At 39.8% G+C, this 20,982-nt stretch overlaps 1 protein-coding gene across 1 annotated transcript in view; it reads right to left on the reverse strand.

The window, feature by feature from the left end:
• The window catches only part of pard3ba (par-3 family cell polarity regulator beta a), a 136,407-nt gene that overhangs the window by 57,151 nt on the left and 58,274 nt on the right, over positions 1-20,982 (reverse strand). The window contains 6 exon segments of the mRNA XM_077512352.1: positions 2,469-2,673; positions 4,426-4,641; positions 8,410-8,454; positions 11,258-11,337; positions 12,563-12,701; positions 15,281-15,371. Coding sequence (XP_077368478.1) covers positions 2,469-2,673; positions 4,426-4,641; positions 8,410-8,454; positions 11,258-11,337; positions 12,563-12,701; positions 15,281-15,371 — 776 coding nt within the window.

Raw genomic sequence — 20,982 nt, forward strand, 5'->3', positions numbered from 1 at the left:
CCATAAAATATGCATAATTAACTCATTTACTCCCAATAACGTATAAATACGTTTTTTTATGTTCTTAGTGTCCCAAAGACGTATTTATACGTTTTTGTTTTTGTTTTGTTTTTTATGCTAGAGCATACAGAAGAAGGCTTTGATGCAGCCTCTCAACTGCAAAGAACGGTTGCAGAAATTGTAGTTATTACACAAACGGCCAGCAGGTGGCAGCAGAGCAAAGGAGATCAACCAGGGCCATGTAGAAAAAAAGCTAAATTACTTACAATTTTAAATAGATTTGTGAAAACTGATGAAACTTAGCTCTCTTCTAATGCTAATTGCTGCAAAACGGAAACAGATAGAAACATACTTTTTTTTTTTTTTTTCCTGATGAAAGAAGAGACTTTAATCGTTCTTTTGGTAGGTTCCATGCTTTTATAGCAATTGAACACAATATTCAATATTCATCCTCGGTGTCACTTTTAAGCAACTCCCCCAACTCGGGAGGTAGACGATGCTCTTCAACCGGCAATGTTGAAATTATCAACACAGGCCGAGAGCGCCCTCATGCGGTTTAGTGTGAAAATAACAATATGAAATGATATAATAACGTGTTAATTTCACACATAAGTCGCACCAGAGTATAAGTCGCACCCCCGGCCAAACTATGAAAAAAAACAGCGATTTATAATCCGAAAAATACGGTAAAACAAAACATTTAAGGGTATGGACAACCTCCAGGAGTTGTGCAGGCTGCTGCCGTGCACGTTTTCACCACAGGGGTAAAGCGAGGTCATATGCTTACGAGTTGCCCTTTTCCAAATGTTGCCACCGGACTAAAATAACATTTGAGAGGTGCAATTAGATTGAAGCGCACAATGCTACAGATAATGAAGTCATATTTCAAATTCAATAACAATCAACTTGGACAGAGAAAGGCCACACTGCGAGCGCTTCGGGTTGAATGAGGGTGGTGGGAGCAGGTAATTGTGTGGTGGTAGTTTTTCTGGAGGCTGGAATATGCATTTTATTTATTTATTTGTTTATTTATTTACTTACTTATTTTCGCTTCAGAGATGGGGTCATGGGGTTTGTTCCAAATGCTTCACAGTGCCGTCTTGGATACTATAAAGCTAAATTTTAGGGATGTTCGATACCACTTTTTTTTCAGACCGATACCGATACCAACTGCCGATACCAGTAGTACATTTTGACAAATAAAAAAAAATAAAAAAATCACTAAAAGATATTTTTAAACAAATATATTTCCTTTAATTTTGACAAAAAAAAAAAAAAAAAAAAAAAAAAAAAAAAAACAGCACAGTCACTCCTCAATAGTCTTAACGCTCAAAATAAAACACAAAAATGCTCTTTTGGTTTAAGAGTCACAATTTTGAAGTATTTCCAAACCGGTGCAGTTTTGGTGAAAAACTGCTGCAAGCAAGCGCCACTTACAGGCAAGGAGGACTCACTTCACGTCTTCCCCCTCTGCCATCGGTCGCTTGTACTCGTCTGCGTCACGAGTACTTGAAAAAAGGCTGGTATCGGCCCGATACCGATACCTGGTATCGGTACTCGCCCATCCCTACTAAATTTGCATCTGTATTTGCAAAATGCAACCCAATAATATGAGAACGCGCTCTCAGATGCAACTTAAAGGCCGGTCCCATGTGCGTGTCCTTCACTCCGCCCTTCTCTTTGCGTGTGAACATCTCCTCCATTGCTGCCCTTGACACTGTAGCCGATTGGATTGTTATCTGCCATCTGCGGGCTCGCGTTCAGCACGCTCTATCTGTTGCGACAGCCTAATTGAATCTGCCGTGTTGGAAGTGTGGCGATACACTGGCCACACCGTGTCACTGCCAAAAGATAAGGGCTTGCTTGGAGGAAGATTGGCCTCACTACAATCAAGATGGGGACGTGTTGATAAATGCCTGATAAGCGCTCTGGGTAGGTAATGTGTCGATGGACTTTGCTCAGATTGGCCGATAATTGTTTCCTTCTATTGCCAACAAGGTTGCTTTCATATGTAATATCCCATAATCTTTTGTTCAACAGTTAATTTGATTAACACATTCACTGCCAGCCCAGTAAAAATGCATTATTTGACGTCTTTTTCCGTCAATGGCAGTCAATGAGTTAAAATGAGATGTAACCAAAATTGACGGATTTTTAAGCAAAATTTGCCTTAAAAAAAGAAAAAAGGAAAAAAGGATGCTGCAATATAATCACAAAATATATTGGCACATTGTGTTTAACACATTCACTGCCAGCCCAGCAAAAATGCATTATTTGACGTCTTTTTCCGTCAATGGCAGTCAATGAGTTAAATGCATTGGAAAAGGTGGCAGAGTTCTTACTTGCCTCGATTCCTGCATAAAGAATGAGCACACTATATTTTTCTATTTCAACGGGTTACCTGTCAGTTTAAGTAGAAAAGCCTCAACAACACAGAAAATATTTTTTTTTGTGTGTGTGTCTCCTACCTCAAAAGAGCAAATCCTTTCTTTTTCGTCTTCTTCTCCACCTCCTCTGCAGCATCCTCACTTCTCTTCTTTCCTTTGCTCTTTTTCTCTTGCTTCTTTCCGTTGACTTTCTTCTGCATTCTCCCATCTTCAACATCCAGGTCCTGGCGTGACGAGCTGCTGACCGGTGTTTCATGACCGGAGCTCAGCTCAGATGGGTCGTCATCTACGGAGGAATGACTTACGTTGACTGAGGTTTGCGGCTGCCCACATGGACAAGTCAAATGAATTCAAAGGTTTAATGGTCAGACAAGCCTATCCGAAGGAGTTGACGCAAGGCGTTCAAAGTACGTTGTACTATCAAAACATGTTGGTTGGATAGCATCGTGTTCTGGGGCTGCCAGTGGTTCTGGTGCACTGCACGAAGAGGAAGGAATATTAGGGGGGGGGGGGGGGGGGGGGGGGTAGGAATTTGACCAAATTCTTCATAGCCACCTGAAATCAACACTTCAAAAGTTGAAACTTGTTCTAAAGCAGGGGTGTCAAACTCATGTGAGCTCAGGGGCCGCATGGAGTAAAATATATTACCAAGTGGGCCGCATCGGTGAAATAACGGTATATAACTTCAAAACGATTGCCGTCCATTATACGCAGATTTTCGCTATTTGTGTGCCAGCCCTAAATTATGGAGCTCAACTGTAATCATATTGTTACAAAAAATAATACAAATGGAAAGCGGCAACACTGAGTCCTGGACGTGTTAAATCCACCCGTTTTGCGCATATATATATATATATATATATATATATATATATATATATATATATATATATATATATATATATATATATATATATATATATATTTATATTTAGTTCCCAGAATAATGCATTGCATGGCGCAGTTAATGACGTTATAAGGACGCTGATCTTTGTCATATCTATTTGTGTTACCAGTAATTGAATTTATGTCGTATTTAACACGTTTGTTGGTCTATGATTAATAATAATAATAATAATAATAATAATGCTTATAAAAATAATTAAACAAACCGTAACTTTAAGTTGTGTGTAAAATAATGACATCGAGGACGATTCCCCCGTATAAATTGCATTGCTAATCTGAGGACTGCTTGTGACGTTACAAATGTTATATATTTTGATTGTGGCCGACAGATGAATTACTCCGACATAGCGTTTTTATTTATTTATTTATTTATTTTTTTAACTTTACAAAATCATCTCGCGGGCCGGGTTAAACCCCTTTGTGGGCCTGATCCAGCCCGCGGGCCTTATGTTTGACACCACTGTTCTAAACAAACACCAAAACTGGCTTTGTTTTCGGCTAACAAAGTTTTACAAGGCCTTACAGAGCCTGAGCTTCAACCCTACTGAACATTTGTCAACTATGCTTCTATCAGAAGATTTTAAAATTTAAACGAACTGAGGAAAAGTAGTCAAGCGTCCAACCAGAATTATGCCAGCAGCTTGTGGTGACGACAAAACCTGCCTGGTGGATGTGAGACAAGTACGCAAATAGTGTATATTTGACATTGTGAGGTTTAAAACTGCAAACAAATTCTTATTGGTATATTTATCCCACAAAGGAGGAAAAACAGCTCAAATACACAATTAAAATCTCAAAGTCAACAAGATACTCTTGAACATGAAGAATGTAAACTTCTGATCACAACTGATTGTGGGTTTTGATTGGCGAACGTTTTGAACGTTAAAAATTAAAGTTGCTTTTCCTAAATTGCTGACGGGATAAAAATCACATGTCGTTTCATTAGTCTAAGCGCTGCACCTTGGCCGGTCTCCAGCTACGTGGATGCCAGCGTGCTATAAAACTGGAGGAATTTGTGTTGGTAATATGAAATGCAATTTCAGCACAGAATCCTTTGTTAGGCTTGAGATCTTATGAAAGTATAAAACATGCACAGCGAGTACAGTCAGACGCTAATAATCCCGAGCCTTACCGTCTTCAGACGGTCCTTCATAAGACTTGTCGATGGCAATGCGGAAACTCTGGTTGCATCCGCGCCCCCGGACCATGTGTGGCCGTGGGCGGTGAAAGGGGACCTGGGCCTGGATGTCATTGTGCTGGGCCTCCGACATGGCTGACTGGAGGCTTTCGAGGGAGCTGGACTTCCAGAGACCCAGCGTTGGGCCCAGCGTTCCACCGGCAGCGGGACCTGGATGATGCAGAAGTGGGAGAAGAGCAAATGGAATGTCGTTGAAAGGCTGTTGAAAGAAAATGAGGGAATAAACGGATAGACCAGTTGTGATGGACAACGTAAGAAATAGTGAGTGCTCTTGAAAGGCATTATAAACGGGATGACAAGATGCGAGTTTTTCATCATTTTAACATGTTCTGTATGGATGACTTAAATCACGACACTGATGATTTTCTCGGTGAACTAGATACTTCAAGGGGTTCCAAATGGGGCAAAAAAAAAAAAAAAAAGAGTGAAACTGAAGAGTTGACAGAGTCAACGGCGGTGGAGGGCAGGGGGATAAGCACAGTTGCTTTTTAAGTCTTAAATTGACTTTCTGGGAGGAAGTGGGATTTGCTGGGAATATAAGGGGTTATAAATAGAGAGGGGGGGGGGGGGGAGCATTCAAGACTAAAACGCTCAATTTGAGAGTCAGGATTTGTGTCACAAATGTAATTATGGCTGTCCAGCTTGCAGTCTGATAGAATTAAGCTCCTTCCTAGCAGACTTCTGCACTATACAGAAAGAAAAAAAAACGTGCAAATGTGTGGCCATGGATGCATGGCTACAAAATGTGAGGTGAGAAAAAAAAAAGAAATTAAAGTCATGATATTCCCCAGCAAATAGCGGTGCGCGCCCTTTGACTGACTGAAGAGAAGGAAAAAAAAATAAAAGCCCCATCCACTTTTGCTCAGGTCTTTGCGAGTCTGGTGTGCTCACTCCATGTGTGTCAGGTAGTTAAGGTTGGAGTTAAATGAATAATGAGGGCTTAATGGGATGGATGAGCGCCGGAGAGGTGGATATCATCGCCAGCTCGATCCAGTGGAGGGTGAAATCAGCGCTCATCACATATCGTTGCTCACGGTGCCAGCAGAAGCTCTCGTGGATCGGTTTGCATCATGTCCACCTGATTGCCACCGATTCAAGCTGGTGCACACATTTGACAAGCAGCCTAAAAGCTGACCAGGATGACAGGCAATGGCCTTCACAGCTGGAACAAGTTTAAGCAAGGCTCAAATGCGTCTTTTATATATATATATATATATATATATATATATATATATATATATATATATATATATATATATATATATATATATATATATATATATATATATATATATATATATATTAGGGGTGTTAAAAAAAAAATCGATTCTGCGATATATCGCGATACTACATCGCGCGATTCTCGAATCGATTCAATAATCGGCAGAATCGATTTTTTTTTTTTTTTTTTTTTTTTTTTTTTTTAGGATTCACACCTTGAGCATGGAAGAATGTTATATGAACGGCACATTAAGCCTTAATATTTTTATTTTAATGCTGTTCAAACATGAAACAGATTACAACCTCTATAAGACTGAAATTTCAGATAAATAAATAATACATTTTCATATAAATCTTACACTCTACAAGCTTACTGATTAGTATTTTCTAAATATGAATGAAAAAAAATTGCAACAATCGACTTATAAATTCGTATCGGGATTAATCGGTATCGAATCGTGACCATTCGTATCGGGATTAATCGGTATCGAATCGAATCGTGACCTGTGAATCGTGATACGAATCGAATCGTCAGGTACTAGGCAATTCACACCCCTAATATATATATATATATATATGTGCACATCTGGCTCTGTTGCTGTCAATGCAAAACCGTGGTTTGTACAAGTGTTCCGTTTTCACCTTGCGGCCATTCTGGCTGAATATTACTTACCCAATTGTGTCTTAGTAGGATTTAAAGGAGCTGTATGATGGGGAAACTTGACCTTTTAGTATCCCATATCAAATACTGTCAAACACTGTCTTTCCACAGAAACATGTTCACAAAACAAACACAAAATGGCAAAATACAGGCTGGTGGGGTGGGGGTTTAGGACAAAATCACCACCAGACATTAAGCGAAGCCCAGAGCTGTAAATTGAGAAGAAGTTTGTCTGTTTAAATCCTACAGGAAGTAGGAAGTACGGTGCCACTCGCGTTCGTGTCAGAACTGTTTGCCGACTGCCGAGGAAAACACACAACAACACCAACACTGAATGCCCGAAACCGTCCGATGAGGGGTGAGTGTTTTTTAAACTAATATAACTACACCGGGCGTCCGTCTACCGTAAACATCGCGAGCACCTCCGACAGAACATCGAGGTCTCGCGAGACGGGACATTCCGAGAATTGCGCCTCAGAAGCGAAAGTCTCGTCAATGGAAACACCGACAATTCGAAATTGTACTTGATCGAAATAGTACAATACCGCTTTTATTTTTGCGAAAAAGGGTCATGGAAACGCACCTACTGATGTATTTGGAAATGAAAGAAAAAATGTGATTCAGAAAACTGAATCGGAAAAGGAATAGAAAGGAAGAAGATAGGAGGAACGAGAGTGAAGTGCTTCCCCCTGAGAGGAAAAGAGGGTTTTAGCCAGATTAAAACAAGTCAGGCAGACCTCTTAAGCCTGGCCCTCTAATGAAATATGTCAAACCCATAAAAAAACAAAAAACAAAAAAAACACTAAGGCCATTTAAGAGTGCACGGGAAGCCTGTCTAATACGCTGTGTCAGCAAAAACGAGAAACTCGCAAAAGCACTGTCAATACGCATTAGCAAAGACGTCGGCAGGAGATGAGAGGAAAACAACATGAGTGGAATGCTGCGGGGAATAAATAGACACGTTTATTTATCATGGGTCGCGGAGTTACGGGCAGTGATAAGACATTCCAGGAAAATCTTAGCAGCGGAGCTTGTGGGAGGAGCTGAGAGAAGAGGAGGATGAGCATGAAGGTGAAGGTTGAGGTGGAGGAAAGGGTGGAGGAGGAGGCAAAGCTACTGCACTTGTGGGACTGGAAGGCATTCAAGGTCAGCGACAGTTTTAAGTACGCGTGTATTTCATCAGCAACAGGCTTATTTGCTGCAGAAAATCAGGCCAGCAACCTCGTATGATATAATACAACACTGTAAAGGAGAATTAAGATATTTCTAACTGATTTCCAAATCAAATCTAAGCACACATCCACCAGCATATGGAAAAGAGGGAAAAAAAACTACTAGGAAGTAGGGATGTAATGATAAGGGCAATATCGTGATATTAAAACTGCGACAATATCGTTTTTGTCATGTTTACAATATTTAAAAGGAACACATCTGTTAAAAAGTCAGGTTGATTTCCATTTGTGCAGTTGTAGCACCCTCTAGTGGCTACTTTAGTAGTGCAATTTAATTTTCATTGGGGATGTTTTGGCCTTCTATGTTTAAAATCTATGCTAATTGTCAGATGAAGGGGAACCGAATTTGCTTGTGAAGCGATCAATGTGTGCTAGCATTAGCAAGTAAGTGCCTCAATATTGTCATTAGAGATTTTAGGTGTCATATGCATTACTGTTTTGGACAAAAGCACAATATTGTGCTTTTTTAGTATGAACTCTCTCTTTTTTTTTACGATATTGTGATCTTTATGAAATATCGCCAACCCCCCTACAATACCGTGATAATTATCGTACGACCGTGACCAAAATTATTCCGATAAGAAATGTAAAAAAAAAAAAAAAATCACTCTTAAGTTTTTCTCAATCCAAAAAAATACGATATCAGAAACCCTATGTACTTTATGCACATCGAAAATGGACAGTAGCAACCAAAAGAAATCTTGTGTACAAGACACTACACAACACTGTATACATGAATCATAGCTCACTCCCAATTGGTTAGTCAGTCAGCGAATGAGTTAATGATTTGAAATAATAACTCACCCTTTCGATGTCCGTCCAGCGATCGCACATTACTCTCATCCGCCACTGGAACACACAGAAAAAAGTTTTTTGTTTGTTTTTTTTCTTCCTCCCCTGTGCATATTAAACCGTAGTCCAACATCTCAATGCAGTGAGACAAGAAGCCTCTGCTGGTGCTAGTGCAAAAATGATGCCTCAAAACAATGACCACAGACATTAGAGGGCAAAAAAAAAATGAAGCAAAAAAACAGATAAAAGAACATTATGACTTCGGTAAAATGGGATGAGTGAGACATTAGCAGGAAAAAAAAAAAAAGGAGACCATCGCCATCCTATTAAGCGGCACCCAACTAAGCCCAACATGATTGCAGGTAGCCACCACATGTGGACCACCACAGGAGACAATAATAGGTTTTCATTGAGCTGCTTTCTCTCTAAAATCATCATTTTAATTTTTGATGAGGTCAATTTTCCCCAGGGGGTAGATTACTGGGAAACATGAGAAATGGAGGAGGCTGAAATGATGCCAAGTTTTTGGTGAGGGCGGTGTTGTACAACAGAGAGACAATGCCACCCATGCAGATGACACACAAAATGCACGGCTTCCAAAAAGAAATGTTATTTATCTTCTTGTACTATCGTGGAAGGTTTAAAAATGTGAACCCTGTTTTCATCTGCAACTTAATTTATGCAGTACATAGAGTATTTATAATTTAACTCATTTACTGCCAATAATGTATTAATACGTTTTTTTTAATGTAAGTGTCCCAAAGACGTATTTATACGTTTTTTGTGTTTTTTTTTTTATGCTAGAGCATACAGAAGGCTTTGATGCAGCCTTTCAACTGCAAAGAACGGTTGCAGAGATGGTAGTTATTACACAAACGGCCAGTAGGTGGCAGCAGAGCAAAGGAGATCAACCAGGGCCATGTAGAAAAAAAAAACGCTAAATTACTTACAATTTAAATAGATTTGTGAAAACTGATGAAACTTAGCTCTTTTCTAACGCTAATTGCTGCAAAACGGAAACAGATAGAAACATACTTTTTTTTTTCCTGATGAAAGAAGAGACTTTAATCTTTCTTTTGATAGGTTCCATGCTTTTATAGCAATAGAACACGATATTCTGTGGGCCTTGCAAAATCAGTCAAAATCCAGTAAAACAGCCGGGAGCGAACGGGATTGCTTCTGTGAAAATGGCTGGGAGGGAATGAGTTAAAAGTGTCTGTGCATATCGCTTCTACATCTGATGATGAACATCATCTTGTAAAAAAACAGGGTCAGGAATTGCACTACTCTTTGTGCATGGTGTGTGCGTGTGTTTCCGTAAGTATATACAGTACTTAAGCTCTGGTCAATACACTTGAAGCTCAAGTCATTCAAGGTCAACAGAGGGAGTTCAGCTGTTTCGGGCGAGCGGTATTTAATAAAAGCCAACCGATGTTAGAGCGCAAATAAAGCCAGACGCACGAGACGGAAAAGCCTGAGAAGGTGCGCAGCTCACAAGCGGCAGGAACTTCCTGCTGAACCTCAGACGCAATAGAGATGAACAGAAGTGGGGAGATAACGTAAACAGATTGAGAATGGCCAAAGATGGAGACAGAAGAGGGGGGGGGGGGGGGGGGGTGTGAAGTGGGTCTCAGTGGAGCAGGGCAGGGGGAGCGTGTGATAAGACCACCCTTGTCCATAATGAATGGCAATCAAGCTTGGCGTGTGCTGCAGCAAGAAAACCAATCCGCAGAACCTAATGAACCAGAATTGGAAAACTGAGTCAAAGGGGATCGCGACAGGAGCGGCTTTCACATTGCGCAAGGGCCAAAGAGGAAATAAGAGAGGAGAACCAATGTTTTATGAAAGTGAATTTAACAGGGGCTTGGTGAAAACAACACAATTGTAACAGTATAAAAAAACAAGAACGAATTGGGGTCAATAAAGGTCAATACAAGGAATTAACCTTAGTTTTTACCTTACAGCAGGGGTGTCCAAACTTTTTCATTTGAGGGCCACATACAGAAAATCAGAAGGACACAAGGGCCACATAATGTTATGAAGAGAAATTGTGTTTAGTCCTAAAAATTCTACAAATAATTTATTTGTGCTTTTAAATATTTAGAAAAATGCTACAGTATGTATACACCATTTTATTTTTAATATGGCAGTACGGTTAATATAGTTTTGGAATTTTTAATTTTGGTTCTTTAATAAATGCTTAGTTTTAGTTTAGTTTTAGTTAGTTTCAGTATTAGTATTAGTTTTTTTTTGTTAAATGTGTATTAGTTGTGCGCAATACTTAAAAAACACCATGAAAGCGACGTCATCTGAAGGTGCTTTTCTATTGGCTGCTGCTAGATGACGTCACTTCTGTGTGACATACTTTCAAATGTCATTATTCAGATTGATATAAAAATAAATCTACAAAAAAAAATCACACCAAAAACGAAGTACATTTTTGCTATAATATAGTTCTAGTTAGTTTTGTAAACATAAAATGTAACTTCAGTTAGTTTTCGTTTTTTAAAGCATTTTTGTTTTTATTTTATTTTGTTAACGAAATTGTTTTTTGTTGTGGTTATTTCGTTTACCTTTAATAGCACCTGTGTTTTTCGACACCCTCCCTTCTTACTTTGACCATCTCCAAAAAATTTTGTTTTTATTTTATTTGAACTGAGTCAAATGCCATTTTTAGCATATGTCGCGGGCCACTAAAAAAATCGACGGCGGGCCGCAAATGGCCCCCGGGCCGTAGTTTGGACACCTCTGCCTTACACGCACGCATGCAGAAAAACACAAACATGAACAAGGTCAGATCCTTCACAACGGGATAAAAAAAAAAAAGGGTGTCTCCATAGGTGCTGGTGTGTTTGCTCACCCAAGTCCATGCTTTTGGATCCTCGATTTCGAGGTAAGCTGCCCTTGTGGTTGGCCTTGAGCTCATCCATGAGACGCTCACTGCAAAACAGACACCCGTCTTCAAAACAAAACTTTCTCATGGTGACAGCAGCCAGATACCAAGGCTGCATTCGGCAAGAAAATCTGATAAATGTTACGTTCACCATGCCACTCACACCAAAGATAATACGTAAAGTTTATACTATAAACATACCTTGTACATGCACTATACAGTACATACCAAGGGTTGCATGGACTAGCTCACTTGTTGAATTCTAGAGCACGACGTCGACTAGTTGCTATTACATGTTTTTGCCCTTCTTGAGAAGGCGGCAGAGCCGCTTGCAAAAAACAGCCGAGTGTGCTGAATGAAATTATTGTGTCGCCCTAATGGATGTAAATTGTCTTCTATATAAAAAAAAAAAAAAGAGACATCTTTAGTAAGTGAGGGAGACCCGATAAAGGGGAGGTTGAGGGAGCGCCAGCGTCGAACAACATTTTGAACGGCCGTATTTTCACGACTATAAGGCGCACCGCATTATAAGGCGCACCATCAATGAATGACATATTTTCAAACTTTTTCCATATGTAAGGCGCTACAGTAGAGGCTGGGTTTACGTTATACATCCATTAGATGGTGCTGCGCTAAAGGGAATGTCAACAAAACAGTCAGATAGGTCAGTCAAACTTTATTAATAGATTACAAATCAGCTTTCTGACAACTCCCAAAATGAATAAACAGCCATTTTATTTTCTCTGAGGTAAAGTATTAGTATTAGCTAGCGATCCAAGATGGCGGGATCTTCTGCGCATGCGCGTCACCGATCGTGCGGGGTCACCGATAGCGTCTTGACAGCGAGACCTGTTGCGGCTCAATATTGATCCATATATAAGGCGCACTGGATTATAAGGCGCACGGTCAGATTTTGAAAAAATTGAAGGCTTTTAGGTGCGCCTTATAGTGCGGAAAATACGGTTCTTTCAGCCGACAAAGAGGTTAACGATGATTTGCAAACAGCCCAAATGCTCACCATAATCCACTGCTGTGGTGGGGAGAACATGCCTTTGCACGTTTCCCCCGTTTGAACAAGTTGTGTAAACGTTACCTGGTTCTTCCAGCGGCAAGCAGACAAAGAGGATTTTTTTCCCCCACCCTCTGGTTGTAAATACCATTGTGTCACAAAACAGAATATTCACCCAGCCGTTTGCAACCAAATGGAGTGCAGGTTCTAATAACTCCAGGCTTATGTTTTAAAAGTGTGATGATTGTGCTGTGTGGGGACACCTGTAGTGAGAAGAAGTGACAGCTGGGTCTCGACTCATTTCCTCCATGGAAGGTGGCTGACGGTAGCCTCCCCTGGAGTCTTCCTGATTGTTGCCATAGAGACCATGGTTGCCATTGGTGGTTGCAACAGGATGCAGTTCTAAAGAGAAGTAAAGCCAATGTTTAAGTTTGTGTTTTTCTTTCTTGGCTGGTGCACATTTTCCACAAAAGTTACACTTGTAACAAAGCGCACACACAGAGGCACAATGAAAAGCTCCTGCATCACCTTGGTGGAGGTAAAAAAATAAAAAATAAAAAATAAAAATACTCTACTATAATTACCTGGGACCAGACAATGCAAAAAGGAACTTCCATCCAGCCATCCATCTTCTTGACCGCTTATTCCTCACAAGGGTCGTGGGGGGTGCTGGAGCCTATCTCAGCTGGCTCTGGGCAGTAGGCGGGGAACACCCTGGATTGGTTGTCGGCCAATCGCAGGGCACACGGAGACGAACAACCATCCACGCACACAAGCACACCTAGGGACAATTCGGAGCGCTCAATTAACCTGCCATGCATGTCTTTGAAATGTGGGAGGAGACGGGAGTACCCGGAGAAGACCCACGTGGGCACGGGGAGAACAAGCAAACTCCACCCAGGAAGGCCGGACCCTGGACTCGAACCCGAGTCCTCAGAACTGTGAGGCGGACGTGCTAACCAGTCAACCACCATGCCGCCCAAAAAGGAACTTTTAATAATAAAAATAAATCAGCAGAAAGTAGAATGTGGAGGATCAACAGAGAGGAAGCATACATAATTTTTTTATTTTATTTTTCTTATTATTATTAATTCTATCTCTGGTGTAATAACCTTATTTATTGATTGATTGAATTTTTATTTTCATTTTATTATTATTATTATTATTATTATTATTATTATTATTATTATTATTAATTAAATCTCTGGTGTAATAACCTTATTTATTGATTGATTGAATTATTTTTTATTTTATTATCTGTTCTCATTGCTGCTGGACATGTAAATTTCCCAGAGGGAACCATCCCAAAGGGATCAATAAAGTCAAGTCTAAATCTAAGTCTAAGTCTAATTACAAAAAAAATCATAACAAAGACATGAAACAACTGTACGCAACTCAAGCAGAATGAAGAATTATTTCCATGCAAACGTATCACTCAAACTTCTTTCATCTTTCAACATTTCCATAAATAATGAACCCCAGACGGGTTTAAAAAAAAAAAAAAAAAAAAAAAAAAAAAAAAAAAAAAAGGCATCCCGCCCCTGTTGTATAGCCTTTTGTGTTCAACCCCTTGTGTACAAAATGATTGTCAACACACAACGGCTGCCATAATCGGATGGGGAAGTGACAATAGAAGATCTCCAGCTCCCAGCAGACAGGGGGAGCTGGAGATGGGAAATAAAGAACGAACACAAATCAATCTGGGAGTCTTCTTTTGTTGTTGTCTTTCTTCGATGGCACACATGCGGAACATAACTTATTTATGCAAATCAGGCAATTAACATCAACAAAATGATTCCGAGGTCAGATCTTTTTCACATGAAGAGTTAATGCAGCATTCAGGAAAAAAAGAACCGTGGAAGTGAATAGGGATGTCATGATAAGGGCAATATCGTGATATTAAAACTGCCACAATATCGTCGTCGTCATGTTCACAATATTTAAAAGGAACACATCTGTTTAAAAAGTCAGGTTGATTTCCATTGGTGCAGTTCTAGCACCCTCTAGTGGCTCGTTTAATAGTGCAATTTAATTTTTGTTAGGGATGTTTTGGCCTTCTATGTTTAAAATCTATGCTAATTGTCAGATGAAGGGGAACCTAATTTGCTTGTGAAGTGATGAATGTGTGCTTGCATTACCAATAAGTGCCTCAATATCGTTATTAGAGATTTTAGATGGCTTATATGCATTGCTGTTATATACAAAAGCACAATATTGTGCTTTTTTTTTTTTTTTAAGTATGATCTCTCTTTTTCACAATATTGTGATCTTTTAAATATTGCCAACGCCCGCACAATATCGTGTTTATTACCGTATCGTGACCTTCATATCGTGATAATATCGTATCGTGATGTTTGGATATCGTTACATCCCTAGAAGTGAAATCCCCTCTCTTGATGTTGTAAACATAACACTTTAACATTATTTGAAAGAAACGTATCATATTTATAAAAGGTTGTGGGTTCAAATGTCTGCTTTGGCTTTGGTGTGTGGAGTCAAACATGTTCTCCCTGAGCGTAAGTGGGTACATCATCTTCCTCATGCGGCCAAAAAACATATATGTTGGTTTCATTGAATATTCTAAAGTGTCCCACGGGTGGAATTTGAGTGTGAGAGGTTTTCTTTTCTGTGATCGGCAAGGTGGTCAGTTCAGGGTGTCCCCCGTCCGTCTCTCGCACCAAAGTGAGCTGTTAAAGGCTCCACCTTCCCTGTGACCCTGATCTGGATGAGCGGCAGTGAAAATGAACGGTTGGTGGGTCCTACTGTAGGGCATAGAAACGCTTGAATGGCTGCTCAAGTGGCGTTTAAAAAATAAATAAATAAATAAATAAAGTGTCAAAAGACTTCACAAACACACGCCGACAAACATGCTGTGCACACTCAGTCGTTGATAACGGAGCACACAAACGTTCGGTGTTGTGACAGCTCAAATGGACCAAGATTTTTTTTTTTCGGCGCGGCAAAGTCAAGCGTGCACTCACCACTGTCGTACGAATACTTGTCATTGAGACTGTTGCCGTTGAGCTCCGGGGGTCTCGAAGCCCCCTGGTAGGCCCGGTGGTGCCGAGGCTCCTGGAAACATAAAAGTACAAAGAAGATCATGAAAGATGACAAATATGGAAATGAAAGACTCATATGCAAGTATACGTGCTGCGTGCAAACCCATTGTGACTTGTAAAAAATGGATGATGTTGACGAAAACATCACAAGATTTGAGTGAACCCGTTTTATTACCCAGTAGAATTAGCGTAGTGGTGTTTATTCCTTTTGTTGACTGCATCTCAGCTGATGGCCGCATATAATATGCAAATAATATGAATCGGTAAATATATCTGAAGGAATTTTGAAGTTCACATGTAAAATTTATTTCTGTTATTCAGGGTTGCATGTAGATTAGTGTTGTTCCGATACCGATGCTGGTATCGGCAGAGGTGCCGATACTGCATTAAAACAGTGGTATCGGTATCGGTGAGTAATCACAAGTAACATGCCGATACCATTAATTCCAACGCTAATATAGGATTTTGGATGCAGCATCGTTTGTCTTTGTGGTGCACATATTCACTGCATGCCGATCTAAGATATCCTATTGGCCCTTGAATGCTCTGAACCAATAACAGGACAGCTTTTTCATGTTGGGGGAAAAAAAAAACCTTAGTTATCGGTATGGTATTTGTATCGGCCGATACTACAAATCTGGGTATCGGTTAGTGTTGTTCCGATACCGTTTTTTGGCTCCCGATACCGATACCGATACCCAGCTTTGCAGTATCGGCCGATACCGATACCATACCGATACTTACGTTTTTTTTTCCTCAACATGAAAAAGCTGTCCTGCCATTGGCTCAGAGCATTCAAGGGCCAATAGGATATCTTAGATCGGCATGCAGTGAACATGTCACATATCAGTGAATGTCGTGCACCAGCAAGACACAAGATGCTGCATCCAAAATTATATATTAGCGTTGGAATTAATGGTATCGGCATGTTACTTGTGAGTAGTCACCGATACCGATACCACTGTTTTAATGCAGTATCGGCGCCTCTGCCGATACCAGTATCGGTATCGGAACAACACTAGTATCGGTATTGGGGGGCAAAAAACGGTATTGGAACAACACTAATGTAGATATTTGCTGACATTCACTTTTAATTTCATTACTTCATCCACCGGTCAATTGTGATTTGGCGAAATGGGACTAAAGCTTTTTGACGGACAAGCAGATTGACTTGACTTAGAGGATCCAGGTAATAAAACAGGCATAACGATTGTTATTTTGGAAGATATTTGTGATAGCCGTACCTAAAAACCAGACAAATGTTCACAGGGATGCTCTCATATTGTAGCTGCACAGCCTGATCACAATATTGGAATGACCTCTCCGCACGACAATTTCGATACGTTTCACCCTTGTGAAGTTCGGGATTTACATGTCATCAATATGTGTATTCGCTACTCTACCTACGCATAAAAAAAAAGTCCAGTTCGATCCAGTATTCCAGAAAGTGAACACAGGTATATTGTGACAAACAAGCCCACAGCACTCTTTGATGGCGGTGATATGTACCTGCACTTCGTTCAAATCTTGACAATATAAAGTATCTCTGCCAAGACCTAATTCCCGCTGGTCTACACAACATAAGGCAATTAAGATTCTTTTTCCCACAGAATGAATGCAAGCACACTATCCAGCCCCCTCCCAAGCACCACAACAAAGAAACCTCCCACCTTCTGAAGATGGAGATATGGGGGGGATTGATGGAGGATTAACTAAGCTGCTTCCGGACAAATAGATGTGCAGCTGTCACAAACAGTAGACAACAAGCCATATAATAATGAAAGGTTTTCCTCTCACAAAGGGTCCCAAGGGTATCATTATTAAGTATTATGTACCTGCTGTCAATCACTTTTCCGATTGGTGGGAAATTTGTGACAGGACCACTGACGAATTCATCATTGCTCGCCCGCTCCCCGTAAACAGACAGCCCGGGGCGAAGCAGGCAGCCCGTCTTCACAGGATGTCTCAATCGCCCCACAATTACGTAAACAGGAAGGGATCCATCTATTAGGCTGACATGTATACAACTATACATGTATACAATCGGCTTCAGGAGGCTTACAGTAGATATCGACATAACCCTGGTCAAATGCCAGGCTTTTGCGATATAACAAACAAGACCAAGACAAATAATTGCAAAACCTTTGCATTATTAATGTGGACTATAATCTGGACAACTCAACTGAATTTAAAAAAAAAAAAAAAAAAAAAAAAAAAAAAAAAAAAAAACTTTTCAAGAGGGGAAGTGAAAATAAACAACTGAGATAATGCGGTTGTACAAGCGTGCAGACCCTCTTATAAGTGGGATGTCTGTGTTCAGAATTAACATTCTAACGGACACACCTGCCACAATTTCAGGTCAGACTGACCCAAAATAAATCTCAGCTGTTCTAGTATGCTTTTACTATTTGGTTTTGCTTTTTTGAGCTGTTCATAATTCTTCCACATTGCCTAATTCCCCAGTTCCAGCTGAAGAAAACCCCCCCCAAAAAACTGCATGTTGAGAAATGTTGTGTTTGCGTCAAACATACCTTTGGAATTTTAGACAAAAAGTTCAACATTGGTATCATTAGACCAGTGCAATTGCACCTCCACTACATTAGGGGGCAGTGGCGCTTTCATTTTTGAGTGTGTGCAGGGAGCATTCGCTCGGTGGTGTAGGGGTTTTGTTTGCACTGATCATGCGCGCTTTGCACACAGCAAAAAAAATAAAAAATCAGCACAAATTATTTCATATATTTTTGTTTTGCAGGCCGAAGTTTTTTTTTTTTAAATCTTGTGCTCCTGAGTTAATGTTGGTGATCAATTTGAATACATTATTTATTGATTTTATGTAATTTTACTTTTCCGTATCATATGGTTTGATATGGTTAGTCAAAAAATGTTTATAGTTTAATTAAGGATTTCATTTTATTTTTGAATTTCAGATGCACTTGAAATCTTTTCTGTTACAGTTAATCAAGCTATTCTTTGTTGTAAGTTGCTCCATATTTCTTTCTTCTTTTATCCTCTTATACGTTAATACGGATACAGTGTTATGCAGAGGTGTGCTTATAACAATTTTAGAGACAAATGATACGATTTATAGTCGCGGGGGGGGCGAGATGTTTTTTTCTTACTAGGGGAGCATGACCGAAAATAATTGAGAAGCACTGCATTAGACCAATATAAGGCCCCGTTCACACGAAAGCCCGTTTCAGTGTATCCGCCTACGTTTCTTACCATTTAGGCAGTTCGTCCACACAGCGGCTCGGTTTCGGAGCTTGAAACCGATCACGTTTGAAACCGGGCTCCAGAGTGGAAAGATTTCAAAACGCAAAACGTACGTTCCAATGTGGACACCATAGCAGGTAGGGCTGGGTATTGCCGCCAACCTCACGATACGATACGTATTACGATACAGGGGTCGCGATACGATACGTATCACGATATAGGGGTATATGTGTTCCAATACTTGATCTTCAAGGCGATATGTATTCCAATATGTTAGATTAATTTTCTTGCATTTTATAATAACATATATAATAACATATATAGTCATATGTATGCCTAAAGGATATGTTTGTTATGCTGACTGACAAAAATATTTTTGTTAGCAGCTCTTCTGGGTGACCACCAAAGCGGCGTGCCTGGTCTAAATTTGCAGCTTTCACAGACACACCGGGAATAATTATTAATTGGCATAAGCCAATATGAGCAAAAATATCACCGTATTAAAATTACAGCTCTAAAATGTGCTTATTTGACATATTTGGGGAAATAAAAACAGCATTTTTTTTCATGTAACACATTCTATTTCGTTTTTTAAACAAAATATAGGAAAACTGGTACATTAAGACGTGTAATGTTAAGTTTATAAGTAAATAAATATTAATATTCTTCCTCTGCTTTAATTTTTCTTAGCAAGACAGTGCCCAATCACGGGTGAGCTAGTTTTGCATTAATTGAAGGCAATTAACTTCAAAGACGCTGCTGGTTTTTATTTTTTAGGTACAACGCAAGCTGCAACGGCAAACGTTAACTGCCTGTTTAAAGTTAACAAGCAATATTGATTCTGACGCCTGCGTATCGATACGTGTATTGTAATGAGGCCCGCAACGATATATTGCCGCATCGACTTTTTGAGCACACACCTAATAGCAGGATTGCTACTTCGCCCGTGACTGCGCACAAAACTGCCAGTCTGTCAACAACAATGGCGGATAGCCGGGTGGTCGTCAATATCCGCAACCTCCTTAGCTTGCTTATGCTTTTACAGCAAGATGTTTTGCGTGATGTTGTACTTGAATTAACCAGCATTGTCACCTCTCAAGGAGGCTTTGCTTCCTTGTAAACAGGGCCGAACTCTCCTCGTCACATGACGGAAAACGGAGAGGTAAAGTTATGTAGTTTATTTTTTCTTACTTGACTAATACTTTTACAACCTTGTGCCTCAGTCTCCCTTCTTTTGTCATGTGTTTGTGAATCTAAGCATTGGTATAAAATGGTTTAAAGGTTTGGGTGTGCAAAAACGGGAGATCTGGAAGCTGATCTACTGGTGCAAGCAAACAAAAATAGCTGCACAATCTATCGCATTTCTATTTAAATGCACTTTTAGCATGCAAAATATCCATGGTTAATTGGACTCTTCTACTCACAATTTCAACTCCATAACGTCAAACTCGGGCTGCTCAATAAGTCGAATTAATTCGATACATCGTCATTTTAAAAAATCGAATCGTTGAAAATTTGTTAAATCGTGAAATCGAGTTTTGTCTTCTGGATTAGAAAAAAAATGTTGTTCTTATGTTCTGTTACATCCAAATGCTTTTATGTGTTGTAATTGTTCACAAGTGGCAGAATGCTGGATGGGTGTTTTACAAAACGTGTTTACAATCGCTACCAACGACTTAATTGTGGCATTTAAGCACAAACTATGAAGGTTAAGTTTATGTTAAAGCTAATCTAGAACAGGTCTACATTACTGGTGTGTGAACATTTTGCACAGGAAATATTTTTGAATAAGTGAAACCTTTTAAATAAACGTTTGTTGGATTTATTAGATTAAAATCGATTAAAATCGTAATCGTCCTGAATGACTGCAAAAATCGAGATTTTATTTTTTGGCCATATCGCCCAGCCCGACGTCAAACTAAGTACTCCAGAGCTACAGTACCTAAAATGTGAGTTTCTCTTTTAAATGGTGTGGTCTCTTATTTTTATACCTGTTGCGAATTGCTTAGTATTTCAACTTCATCCACCAACACTTCACGCAATCTGTTAAAGTGAGCACGCAATGGGGTATATGCCACAGAAGAGGCGGTACGTGATTTTGCACATCAGTTTATTTACGGTCCGGGTTGTGAACGCGCAACCCATGGGCATAGAATCGGAAGCACAAGTATTTTTGACGCAGCCCACACGTCGCAAACCGAACCGGAAATAAACTGTTGTACAAAAAACAGTCCCGCCTCTTCCGTGGCATTGACAACTATTTGGGATCTCAGTAAATCTGGCCCTAATTGTATGGGTGTGCATACCAAGAGGAATAAGGTAAGGACAGAAAAAGATGCAAGAGAGAAGAGAGTATCATTTAATAAGCAAAAGAGTACAAATCAGGGAAACTACGTCTGAAAACCCAGGAT

This window comes from Festucalex cinctus, chromosome 2 (genome assembly GCF_051991245.1).
Source record: "Festucalex cinctus isolate MCC-2025b chromosome 2, RoL_Fcin_1.0, whole genome shotgun sequence".
In the NCBI taxonomy this organism is placed as follows: Eukaryota; Metazoa; Chordata; class Actinopteri; order Syngnathiformes; family Syngnathidae; genus Festucalex; species Festucalex cinctus.